This window comes from Pocillopora verrucosa, chromosome 6 (assembly GCF_036669915.1).
Source record: "Pocillopora verrucosa isolate sample1 chromosome 6, ASM3666991v2, whole genome shotgun sequence".
Taxonomy (NCBI): Eukaryota; Metazoa; Cnidaria; class Anthozoa; order Scleractinia; family Pocilloporidae; genus Pocillopora; species Pocillopora verrucosa.
In genome coordinates this window covers 16,647,014-16,659,841 of record NC_089317.1, presented here as the reverse complement: position 1 = coordinate 16,659,841, position 12,828 = coordinate 16,647,014, and the positions used below count along the sequence as shown (strand labels likewise).

General features: G+C 36.4%; 2 protein-coding genes across 3 annotated transcripts; one reads left to right on the top strand and one right to left on the bottom strand.

Annotated features, from left to right (window-relative positions):
• Window positions 1-1,430: 1,430 nt before the first annotated feature.
• Window positions 1,431-6,878, bottom strand: LOC131787238 (phosphatidylglycerophosphatase and protein-tyrosine phosphatase 1). The gene is given in 5 exon segments (XM_066168795.1): window positions 1,431-2,150; window positions 3,769-3,965; window positions 5,006-5,086; window positions 6,560-6,602; window positions 6,604-6,878. Coding segments are annotated over 5 exon segments (564 nt in total). The 5' UTR covers window positions 6,708-6,878; the 3' UTR covers window positions 1,431-2,011.
• Window positions 6,157-12,526, top strand: LOC131787257 (tubulin-specific chaperone cofactor E-like protein). Of its 2 annotated transcripts, none has more exons than XM_066168785.1 (5): window positions 6,157-6,257; window positions 7,268-7,420; window positions 8,876-9,030; window positions 9,389-9,588; window positions 10,300-12,526. In XM_066168785.1, the coding sequence occupies exons 2-5, from the start codon at window positions 7,291-7,293 to the stop codon at window positions 11,102-11,104; spliced, it is 1,290 nt and encodes a 429-aa protein (XP_066024882.1). In that variant the 5' UTR covers window positions 6,157-6,257; window positions 7,268-7,290; the 3' UTR covers window positions 11,105-12,526. The 2 variants fall into 2 exon arrangements, with proteins under 2 accessions (XP_066024882.1, XP_058960337.1); XM_059104354.2 differs by lacking the exon at window positions 6,157-6,257 and adding an exon at window positions 6,979-7,081 and having other exon boundaries at window positions 10,300-12,525.
• Window positions 12,527-12,828: the final 302 nt, after the last annotated feature.

The window sequence follows — 12,828 nt, the reverse complement described above, 5'->3', positions numbered from 1 at the left end:
GGATTATGACTAAATTACCATTGTAAAATTGGCTTCCATCCTAATAATTGGTAAAGGCTATTTCTACCATATTATGATTAAACCAGGGTAATGTACAATCTTGTTGTATTTTGCAGGTTTACAATGGCTGAAGTGAGCTGACTTATGTAAACAGTTCCGTCTGAATTGAGATAGCATGTTAAGTGATAAAACTTCTCTTTGAAGTCAAATTTCTGTTTAAATGTACAGTTTTTTTGTTCAGAAATTTATAATAAAATATTACTGTTAATAAATTTAACCTATGGAAGGTGGTGTTGAAGAAAACAAGTTACTGAAGGAATGTGTATTATAAAAGGTGTGGCCTTCTGCCAAAAAAAGTGAAATGTAGAGGATCATTAGAAATGTTATTTTCAACATTCTTCATGAGACGATGCTTAGAAAAACAATTCTGGAGAATGTACAAAATGACAGGTGTTTCAAGTGTCTTACCAATAAACAGGAAGATGTCTTTCCTCACTGCACCAGTCTGCAGCTTTACACCACACCCTTTCCCCCCCCCCCCCCTTATGTGTCTTAGAAAGAATTTTAAACGGGGAAAATGTTAAAAATATATTCACTTGATATCATGAAGTACTTTTAACGCTCATACTGAACCTATATTAAGCAGTTGAAAGTTCTTATTCTATACAATATATATTGATTTCAAATAGGAAAGATCATGTTTTTGTAAAGATAAGCCATCTTCTTGATGCGCTAAAAAAATATTTTTGTTTTCATGTCACAATTATTGTGGCAATCATTACATATACCCTTGCAGAACAAACATCCAGCAGTTTGTGTTATGTTTCCAGGGACCTAAATTTTGCAATTCTCTGATTATAGAAATCCAAAATGATGGCACTCTCTGTTTGAGTCTAAATTGCAAACATTACTCCTAAGTTAACTCCCTTCTTATTCTTCTTGATTTGTTAATTTATTTTTTTTCTTACTTTTCTCACCCTGCTGAAGTATAGGTGTTTTGAGTGCCTGCTATTGTTGTTGCTGTTTAATGTGTGTGTGCCCTTTCCTTTTAAACCAAAAATATTTTGAACCTAAATTATGCCATAAAAACTGAAAGATACTTCACTTTAGTAAAATATGAAGAGGCTGTAGCTCGCACAAGCCTCTTGGTTTCCCAACGTGTTTCCTTGTATCATGCTTAATCTTCAGCTATATCATATTAATGTATATGTAACTCTCGATTTCTACTGATGTATTATAATAAATGGCAAAATAAATAAATTGACAAATTATAAATGTGGGGGTAGAGTCTACCTTGGCATAAAGTGCTCAATGCTGTGGTAGCAAGTTCTGCATGATGAGCGCTTAGGCGCGAAACTCAGAGTAACAGAGAATTGATGTTCCTCTTTGATTCTTTCACTAATAAATTAAAATTATTTATTTTTGTAAAATATGAGGAGTCTGTAGCTCACATAAGCCTCTTGGTTTCCCAATTTTTCCTAAATCTTCAGCTATAACACATTAATGTATGTGTAATTCCTTTTTTATTTCTACAGATGTATTATAATTACAAAATGGCAAAATACAAAAAAAATAATAAAATAATGAACAAAATTGATAAGTTTCTGACAAGCTTTTTAAATGCTGAAGCTTCGTAAATTGTTGTCAGCAAAACAAACAAGGCGGAGTTGACTACTGTCAAAAGTGATCTAGGGGGGCTCTCTGGTGTGCTGTGCCCCCAAAATGAGACATGTTTCCTGACAGGAGTGCTGGGGCAGGCTTCGGGTGGTGTACACCCTCATTTAAGTTGCCTGGATTCAATTGAACCATCCCAGGGTGGTTTAAAGTTAGTGTAAGAATCATTTTAAAGCTAACTACACAAAAAAAACGTATACACCTAAATTATAAAAGGTGTTGAGTTTAGCTTTCTAATGATTTTGTGGAAAAAATCTGTTTACAGAAATAAATAATTTGACTGTCAACATTCAAAAACGGTCATTGCATGTAGATGTATATAGTGGCCGGTAATATTTTATATTGCATCATGGTGACCTTGATCTAATAGGTTCTTATAAAACAGTTCAATAGCAGCCCACTGCCGAGAGGCAATAAGTATGTGAGGGTCTTTTACTCTTGAAAGATGTAAGCATCCATTGGTTGTAACCTTTGGCCTACAATCCAGAACAAAAGAAAATAAAACTAATTAGGAGAGTAAGGGAGCGTTAAAGTGTAGATTGCTAATGGTAAACTACAATGTAGTAAATTTTACTGCTCTTGTTACAAAACCTGTTCAATGCCCTGCTCTGGAATGAACTTCTCTGTAATTCGGTCTGTATTGCTGTTGGTTTTGAAAGCACTTTGGATCATGGGTTGGGTAGGGAGAACTTCAAAAATGACCTGTGATGGTAAGGAGACATGAGGGGAGAAAACTTCCCCATTTCCCACCCTTAAACCCTTCATGGCATTGCCATTCAATGCATCAAACAACTACCCACTCTATATACAGGCCATTCTTCAGCACTGGCTTAATAGATTTTTTTTTGACAAGAAAATTTACATTATCTGGATCTTGCTCTCAAAATAGAAAAAAACTGCAGGTGTGTGATAGGTTTACAATTTTTATAAAAAAATTGAAGGGAAAGGATGTCTACAGGTGCTGGAGACCACACCATATCTGTTAACCAAGATAAGAAAAATAATAGATGCAACAATGAACCAAGAAGAAAAGATTGATGGCAGAGAATGGAGAATATTGACAGATGATTTCATATAACAAACTTTAAAAATTTGGCAAAAAATGTCCAAGATCAGTGCATTAACTCAAAAAAGGTTTTGATTAAAGCCAGTTACCAGACTGTGCTCAACTGCCTCCTATTAGACACTTTCTGTCATCTATTAATTTCCCCTCAGAGCAGGCTCTAAAGTTGGTTTTGACCTTATGGCTCCTTTTTGGACACATCTGTAGAAAATCTCTTTCATTTTTGACTTTCAAATTCTAATATTATTTCTCTCTTCCTCTCCCCCCTTTGAATTCTTTTTTTTTTTTTTTTTTTTTCCATGTACAATGCATGCGATTTGCAAAGAACTTTAACGTTGACATTGAAAACTGACATGGACATTTTTTGTGTACTTTTGTTGTTTGTTGGTCAGTTATTTTTTTAACTTTTGTTTGTGCAAATTTGTTTACCCCTTTCAATGGATTTTAAGAAGGTTTGGAGGTTTTATTTTAGCCAAATGTGGTGACTCATTTCACAAGTTTAATAAATATTTTGGATACCATCAGTATCTGGGCAACTGCTCACCTACCCCTCCCCTAACCCAACAACAGTCTATTGATAACAAGTTAGAGTTAATGTTGGGTTAGGGGAGGGGTAGGTGGGCAGTGCCCAGATACTGGATATTGATCCATATTTTCTATGAAGTTTGAACTCTAGTCTCCTTTTTTCATAGATAGATTTTTTAACAACAGCCACCTACCACACTATCAACCCTTTAACTCCTGGATCAAATTTGTAATTCTCCTTACTGTTAACCACACAATTCTTAAAATGTTAGTTCAGAGAATTTAGTGTTGAATCAACTAATTATCCCAAAATTGTTATTTTTCTTTATTCTCAACCCTTACCTGGTTGATGTTGTACGGATATTGTGAGGAGAAATTCATCTTGGTCACTCAAGGGAGTTGGAAGGTCAAGGAAAAAGGTTCTTGAAACTGAACTGCACAGTGAAATGGCTTCTGTGAGTATCACTAAATGCTAGCTTTATTTAATAATTAAAGTAACTTCATACTTTACCTTCATAATGTAACATGTTGAAAGTGTGGCACTGCGTCCCATGCATGCCTTGCAGTGAAAATAAACGCTGTTTTGGTTCTGGTTCATTTCTTCAATGAATTCACCTCCTTTTCTAAGCAAATCTTGGGAAGGTGCACTACTAAAATCCACTGTAGCCAAGTGCAACTGAGTCACTCCCCAACTTGCCCATTCCTGTCCCCCAAACAAAATACCGGCAAAGCATTAAGTTGTTTCCATAACTACTATCAAATGAATAAGCCATGTGTATCACAAAAAGCAATTTATGCAATTGCAGAAAAAAGGCCTTGTGAAAAAAAAACCTTAAAATCTGTGCTTCCCAGGTTAGTTTAGGGCACTACAACCAACCACTTGTTGGGAGTGGGTTACATTTTCAAGCAGTGTTCTTTTTTCTTGTGGAGGATTTTGATCATAATTTTTAATGAAGTAAATTTCATTTGATCACGTAACAGAAAAAGTTGGATTACCCACCAGAGGTTAGGGGTATGCATATATACAATGCATATAGCATGGTAAGAGTTGCAGTCCAAAACACAGGATATTGGCAGTGTTCTCCCTTATTTTAAGCATGACAGGTAAAATAAATTTTCAAACCGGTAAAGTAATCCTTTTACAAGTTGAATTTTCAAGAATTCCAAGCAATTCTAAATGGTAATAAGAAGTACTACAGGCAGTAAATGTTACCAGTTACTGCCTGAAAAGGAGAACATTGATTGGTCAGACAGAGTGACAGTCTAAGTCACACTATCCACAAAGAGACAATAATGTCGCATTGATCAGATTATGTCTATGGTTTCTATGTCTTTTCTTGCTAAGAGTATTTAAAACCAGTTTGATTCTTATCTCCCTCTGTTTCAGATTAAAATAGTAAATACAAGCTTAAGAAAAATAAAAGAAAACAGGGATTTAAAAACCTTTTGTAAACCAAAGACAAAAGGTTTACCCTCATCAACAACCTTAGGCAGTGACTTATCACTCAATGAGGAATTGATAATTGGCTGTCAATTATTGACTTTGTTACTTTCTTTGTTAACAAAAAACCTGTTATAAGGTTTCTTGATGGTGTAGCATTTTGTTGTTTGTTTGTTTTTGTTTCCGTTTATCCCTTACTGTCATATATTACTTCCCACTGAGGTATCTTCTAGACTACATGGATCATTAATTTTAGGGAGCCTAATAATCAACACACTTGCACCTATTGTTATTGTTTGTACCTCTTTGCTGTTGGAAAAGTATCGTAATTCATAGTCTTCATTCATGGTTACTACTCCTCTGACATTTTCATTTTCCACCAACTGCAAATGATAAAACATTAATTGAAAAGTTGTAATCATTTATTTCATCGTGAAACAAAATTGATTCTTTAGCATACAAAATTTTTTGTTATTTTATAACAAAATAATTTGAATGAGTTAGCAGTATATCAATCAGGATTATCATTAGGATAGCAAGAGTTTCCATCATTCCCATAGATTTCAACTAATAATTGGATGGCTATATCTAGTTACAGAACCCAATGATTCATGCAGCAGATCCAGTGAAGAAGATAAAGATGGATCAGCCATGTACAAATAGAATCCAGCAATTCAGCCCTACTAAGAGTTGCCCTCTGATGGACTCCTAATGATCGACAAAAGATAAGCCACCTTGAGGAAACTTGGACAAGAATCATAGAAAGGGGAATTGAGAGACACAGGTTAGACATTTAGAGCAATTTGACTGACTGGCATCCAACAGAAGGCAATGGCATTCTCTAGCTAAGGTCTTGCATGCATATGCATGCAAAGAAGACTAACTACTATTGGTAAATTTAATCCCTTAGAGCAGTCTGGTAAAGCAAAGGCCATTACAAAACAGGGTTATCAGTTGAGGCACAGTTACACTAATCCTGTTTTTAAAAAAAGAAATCGCTAGAAACAATTGCTTTGACGAAAGGCTAATGCTCGAAATGTCAGCTTTTTAACTCTTTACAGTGGCCAATTTACATCATCAACTCAGTTGATTAATACTTAATTACCCTGTTTAATACCTCCCACTGACACAGCACCACAGTTTCTTTAGACGCTAACCCCTTTTAAAAAATAGTTAAACACTGGCCAGGGTGTTTACATGTGCTTTTCTTAACCCGTTAACTCCCATGAGTGACCAAGACAGAATTTCTCCTTACAATGTCAATACAATATCAAGCAGATAAGTGATGAGAAAAAAGAAAATATCAATTAGGGGATTATAAGTTGATCCAATACCAAATTCTCCCAAACTAACATCACAAGAACTGTACGGTAGACAGTAAGGAGAATTACTAAAGAGATCTTGGGAGTTAAAGGGTTAGTTGTGCACAGCTACATGGAGGGTGCATTCATTAAGTTACCTTTGCCGACATGAGCATGATTCCATCTGCCAAAGCTATCTTTGATGATGATGATGATCACTACACAGGATACATTTGAATTCGTATAATACCACGTAGGTACAAATATTTACACTTTTCTTTTGACCAAAGGAAATAATGAGTGTATAACAAATATTGTTAACCCAGTTTCAAGTGAGGACTCTAGCAAAAGAACATATCTCGAATTCCTATCAAATTACAACAGTTTGGCTGTTGATAAAGATGTTAAATGAGTGAGTTAGAGATGATCCCGATGAATACTTTCGAATTAAGAAGGAGGAAAGAGAGGGGAAGAGGGAATTCATAGTTGTGTAAATTAGTTTCTCAAGATACCCTTAAACAAATAATACATGTAAGAGCTCTTGAAATTACTTACTTCTTTGGTTTGACTCTTAAACGGCAAAGCACCCAAGAGGATGTGTGTCTATACGATCATACCATCTTTTAGTCGAACTCTCTGTTACAATTCCCCAGAGAAGAGAAGGGTAAAATGCCACTCTCGCAAATAGTGAAGAGCTCATCATCTCGGGAAAGTTCCGTAAAAACAACCCCAAATTCAACAGGTTTCCGAAGAGTAGAAGTTACTTCTCCGCACAATCATTCGGAAAGGAAATATGACAGCCACCGAGAACAGGAAGTATATTATTCTGCTCCAGTGTAGCTGGAAAGTGAAAATTCCCAACAGGAACTAAAGAATCGGGGAGCGATGTTATGTAAGAAGCAAATTACGTCATTCCTCCCAGGCCCCTCACCTCTCAAGTCCCTGATCCTTTGCGGTCGTGTAAAAATAAAAACAAAACAAAGAGTTTACCAGGTCAACCACGAAGAAAGTATTAGGGAAAACTACGGTTGATTATCCTGGAAAGATAAAAGAGTCAAAGGAAGAAGTCTTAAAAAGGTACAAGAAAGCGATATTACAAGTTTCGCTGGTAAAAATTGCGTGACTAGCTCATTTTTTTAGGTCATTGCGTGACACGCATGAGAGACCAATTCTGTAAGATCAGCAAAAATTGTCCATTTTTTCCGTAGAATTTTTCGTGTTAATCGTTTATAAGAATATGGAGTCTTTATTTTGCGCAACTAGGTACTTCTGCTGCCTTTAATAACATGATGGAGGATTCTCAAGCTGAGAAAAGGAGGCTATCATTTAAAGACGCTTTGTTAAATAAATACAGCGAAGACCAAAGTGATGAAGAGTTGTGCTTTATACACATAACCGGCTCTCCAAAACAAAAGGGTGAGTTTGTTGGACACTAAAAATTTAATTTTAAAAGTGGTCGGAAAGATTTCCATCTGACCCCATACGATTATAAAACAAGTCGGCTACCATGAGGAGTTTCCAAAGCTGACGTATCGAGCGCTAGCTCTTCGTCAGAGCGAATTGGGTTTAGCGAAGGGGTAACGTTCGAACTTTAGTAACTCTTAACGGTGTTCATTTACATTATCAACTCGGTTGATAAAACCAAGTTTTCTTGCGTCACCCCCACTGATGCAGTACCACAGTTTCTTAGGAAACCTATCCCTTCTATTCTAAAACAAAGCCTTGGTCCATATGGTAATTCATTGTTTTTCCATTGTCGTCTTTTCTCCAATACTGAATGCATAATGAAGGAATTCGTCTTGTGCGAACTCTTTCCAGATATTCATTCAGATTTTAAACTTGGCCATATTTACATCGATGTTCTAGAACTTTATGTCGATTGTTCCATCCAAAGAAATACATAAAACAGTGGATGATTAGGGTCACTTTATTTCATTTACCTGGAAAATGCTACCAGTTGTGCCACTTACTAGCCATATTTGCATTTATAATTCAACGATCGGTAGTCAGCGGATCGTCTGTTTCGTTATCACAAGAAAGTTATGCCATAATAGGAACAATTTTCTACTAAATCTAGAGTGTCCTTTGCTTCAGAGACTAAAATTTGATTTGCTTATTTCTCATGTGATTAGCTTATGACAAATCTCCATATTTCTTTGAATCAAATAATTATTTTATGTTGTTATACACTTTGGCAACATGAAACACCAAGAATAAGTTTACCTTTTTTTTTTCAATTGTTTTTCTTTTCCTTTGTGTAGTATTTGTGTTTGATTGGTTGTTGTTGATGTTGTGGCTTTTTCTTTCCATTTACATGGTCCTTAATTCAATATGAACCTGTTTCAGGTGGCACCATTTTAAGCAGTCACCCTGTCTTAAGCAGTCCCAAATTTCTTTACCCTTAGTTACTGTAATTTTCACCATTTTAAGCGGTCACCTCTGTTAGGTTGATTGTGGTCACCCTTTATTGAGTCCTAGAGGCCTTTTTGTATTAATTTCCATCAGTAATGAACGGTCACTTAAAGCAGCACTACTCAAAACTAAGAGTGATCTTTCAAGGAAAATGTAATCCATATTTATCTCCTAAAATCTATGTAAGCAGTATTTCTGAGCGAGTTTTTGTACATTTTATGGTCAATTATAGCATAAAATGGCCTTTTTATCTTATTTCTCTTGTAACCTGTTCTGTGGAACCTGCACAAAGCAGTCAACCTTTATTAAATGCCCCCATTCCCTGTGGGTGACCACTCAATACAGGTTCCACTGAATTTTTAGCATGCTGCCAGTCTGAGTGTCTTTTTAGTGATAATTAAATAGTTGTCTGTCTTACTGAATTTATCAAGAGTTCCTAATTCTAACTTGTAATTTCAGCCTCTTTTGGCCAGTCAGAACACTTTCACAAGAGAATCATAACTCTTGATGACTGTGGTATCAACTGTGCTGGTCCAGTTGGAGAGATTGCATCCATGTGTCCAAATGTAGAAGAACTTGATCTGGCCAAGAATGACCTTTCTGACTTTCATGAGGTGAGATACATGTAAATGCATTCTGTTTGTTTCAAGTAATAATCACATTTCTTTTATAGATATCAGTGTAATAACAGACTTTCTTTTGTTTCAAAAGCAAGATATCCTCCCCACATGCAGTGAAGGTACCCTATATATTATCATAATAGCTGTTTCTACTTTTACTGTAGGGTCTTTTTATATTTACTGAAATTATTAAGGCTGAATTTAACTTTTTCCCCATCCATGGGAAATAGCATTGCTCTTGTTTAGTTTTTAGAGCAGAAACCCAAACAAGCCCTCACAGTAATGGAGCACTAGCTTCTTGTGCATAAATTACTATTGTTATAATTAATATTGTTTTTCTTTAATGTGTTAGGTTTTTCAAATAATCCGTCAACTCCAGAAACTTGAGTTTCTAAACCTGAGTGAAAACTTCTTGCCACATAAGATTGCAGATTTTACTCCATTACTAGGAGAACATCCAAAGGAGTCACTTCCTTCAGTAAAAAAATTGATCCTAAACAACACTGCTGTGCCACTGGAAACAGTGAACTCTTTGCTGAACTGTCTCAGTGGGTAGGTTTTGTTTCAGATAGACTGCTGTGCAAAAGGTCATAAAGTACAACAAACAAACCAACAAACATGCAAAAATGACAAAGAAAAGCAATAGTAAAAAGGAAAACAAGGGCTGACTACATTGTAATGCCTCCATGTTGCTAGTGTTATTTTTTGTTGCTCTGCTTGTTGTGCAGTGGGCTTATTTCTGAACAACCACAAGTTAAAATGCATGGACCAACACATGTAGCTTTACTCAACTGGAAACCCAACTCTTTCCTTGCACCTGTTATCCACTAACAGTTTTACACTGAAACTAACATTCTTGTGCAGAAAACCTTTTTTTTTTCTAATTACTTGAAAGAACAGTTGATATTAACCACTCCATTGGCCTAGACCAAAGGAAGAGTTGATAGGAAAGGGTTGGGTGGATATGCAGGTACCAAAAGGTGTGTACTAGGGTAAATTGCATAAAAAAAATTAAAAGAAAATTGTAAAACAACCTTTGGAGCTATTGCTGAAGAATAGAAAACAAGTGTGCAATACATTTCAATTTCAAAATTGGATGAAAATATCTCATGCAGATTAAGAATTTATAACCCTTCTCTATAACTCTTCACAAAAGTCTGACCCTGGTAGCCTTCAGAGCTTACATTAATTCTAACTGTCATTCATTGACATGAGATACATTTACATCCGTTGTTCCTTACCTCATTTCCATGTTAATGTTAGGGTGCAGGACCTATACCTCAGCCTGAATGGCTACGAGTGTATTCCAGATTGCCCAGAACAATATCCAAACATCAAGAGCTTGTCAATCAACAAACATGCCATCACACAATGGGAAGAGATTGGAAAAATTGGATTCGTTTTCCCAGGACTTGTGGAATTACGAATGTCTGAGTGCCCTCTGGAAAACATTTCTCCAAAAGAGGTTCCTCAACAGTTTCCAAACCTGAAGGCGTTGAACCTAAACAACACTCTGCTAGATACGTGGGAAGCCATTGATGCGCTTAAATCCTTCCCCATATTAACAGATGTCAGTGTGATGGGAATTCCACTGCTGTATCAGTACACTGACCAACACAAACGACAGCTTCTTATTGCAAGGCTCCCCAACATACAGAAACTAAACAAAACCAAGATATCTGCAGAGGAAAGAGAAGATGCTGAAAGATTTTTCATTCGACATCACATGGATGACGAAAGTCCACCTTTAAGGTATCTTGAATTGGTTGGAACTCATGGAATGTTGGACCGACTGGCAGAGGTCAACTTGAAAGCCAAAAAAACTGCTACAATATCTCTGATATTTGAAGATCAACCTGTCTGCGAGCAGGAAATTAACCTTATGCAGAGCACAACGAGCCTGAAAAAGTATGTCAGTGAGATCATCGGAATACCTCCTCCAGGCTTTAAGATACTTTACAAAGACGTGGGGTTGTGTTTTGGTCTCGAAGAAATGAAATATGGACCCAAAAAGCTCTACAGGTACAAGATTAAAGACGGAGATGAGATCCATGTGTGGAGCCGTTGACACGCAAAGATAGATTCCAAAGAGACTGTATTTACGTCTTTTTTTACATTAAGACTGTTCACTAGGAACTCTTAGTGATCATATGGAGTACAGCCAGTGTATCATTACCTCAAATAGGTTTCTGGTGTGGTGGGGGGCACTTGCTGCGGAAAGGGGGCGGGGGGGGGGTTGGGGAAGCAAAAAAAAATTAAAATTCCCTCTCTTGTTTAAGCAAAGTAAGGAAGTGCTCCCTCTCCCTTCCCCTTCGGCGTGTGAAGACTGGGGCGAGAAACAGCATAACTAATTCGAGAATCTGAGTAAACCTGTCTGGACCTCAGAATAGTAGTTGCAGAGGGATTTCTGAGTGGTTCGCCTGGTTCACACGTGCGAGGCAAATGCAAATGTAAATGTAGTACAAATGCATAGAACGTTCAAACGTCGCACGCAAAAGCAAATTGCGTATCCTACCTTCTTGAGGAAGGTACGATTCACAGGCGCAATCATTTTTTTTTATAAATGGCGTTCGATCGAGGCTTTTCGTCCCGATCGTCGTTTTGCCTTTGTTAACTATGCCTTGACTACTTTTCTTGGATAATGCAGTAGAGGCTGAAGATTTCGTGTGGATTGTAGATTTAGAAACTTTTTGGTTTTAAATGTTGGGTTTGATCTGTATCGAGAAACTTTCCTTTATTTATTCGCGATTCTTATCAGTCCTTTTGAGGCCTTTTTCAAGTTTTTCTTTCCGCGCATGTGTGAACCAGGTTGGACAGTCCACATGTATGTACTACTTTTGTATAGCACTCACTCGGCTTTTGCTAATTTTATATATATTATTATCAGCATATATCTACACTTGTAAGATACCGTACTTAATATACTTAATACACTTTAGTCGTCGTTGCAACTCTGTCTCACTACCTGTGCTAATTTTTAAACTTAGTCCTTCGTGAAAGCTTTCATGAGATGTTGACTGAAGACCCTGGAAGCCATTTTTCACTTGTGATTTGGCACCGCGTAGGTAATCAACTCGTGAATCGTGGCAATAATCGCTTACCTGTGTAAATTGTAAGGAAAAATTGTCATGATCTTCATCAAAGAGGTCCTTTCAAAATTGAGCTCAAGTCGATCGAAAATTGGACCATTAAATGAAAAATGCCTATGTCTCTGATCTGTATCGTAAAGCTGGCTTTACTAAACTTTTTACGATTTAGAAATATACTGAGAAATATTGTTAAAAAAAAATTTGTTAATAGCTCCCATCATTAGTTGAGGAAACGCAAAAGTCATTGTTACAATGGGAAGGCTAGTCGTCATGGTGCCTCAAGACTCCAGCTTTACTTCAACTAGAACGCTGACCTAGAGGATTGCATTTCTTTCTGGTTTCCAATATTCATCATTTGGAAGAAAAACCAGGTGAAAATATGATTTTACCGTCCAGTTATCATCATCTGTTGACAAATAGAAGGAATATAGAGACTGAAAAATATAACAGAAAATGTTAAACTATTGTGAAGTGGTATTAAGCTGTCTTGACTGAGAGGAAAATTCACCCACAGGACCCTTGCCAATGTCTGTTTAATTCAGGTACTAGGGAATTTCGCGAAGATAAAAAGGTTAATTTTTACCTCTGTGACAACGTCAGGCATCTGTTTTTTACATTATGCATTATTAATATAAATGCCTCATTCGCGATTGTAAACAGGGAACTATATTTTTTCACATTTTTTCTTAGGAGATTAACAAAC

What these genes read in the sequence shown, in the direction of transcription:
- LOC131787257 (XM_066168785.1), top strand. Translation starts at nt 7,291, where the DNA reads ATGATGGAGGATTCTCAAGCTGAGAAAAGGAGGCTATCATTTAAAGAC. An exon ending in CGGCTCTCCAAAACAAAAGG is followed by an intron (nt 7,421 to 8,875) that starts GTGAGTTTGTTG and finishes TTGTAATTTCAG; the next exon opens with CCTCTTTTGGCCAGTCAGAA. An exon ending in ACCTTTCTGACTTTCATGAG is followed by an intron (nt 9,031 to 9,388) that starts GTGAGATACATG and finishes TTAATGTGTTAG; the next exon opens with GTTTTTCAAATAATCCGTCA.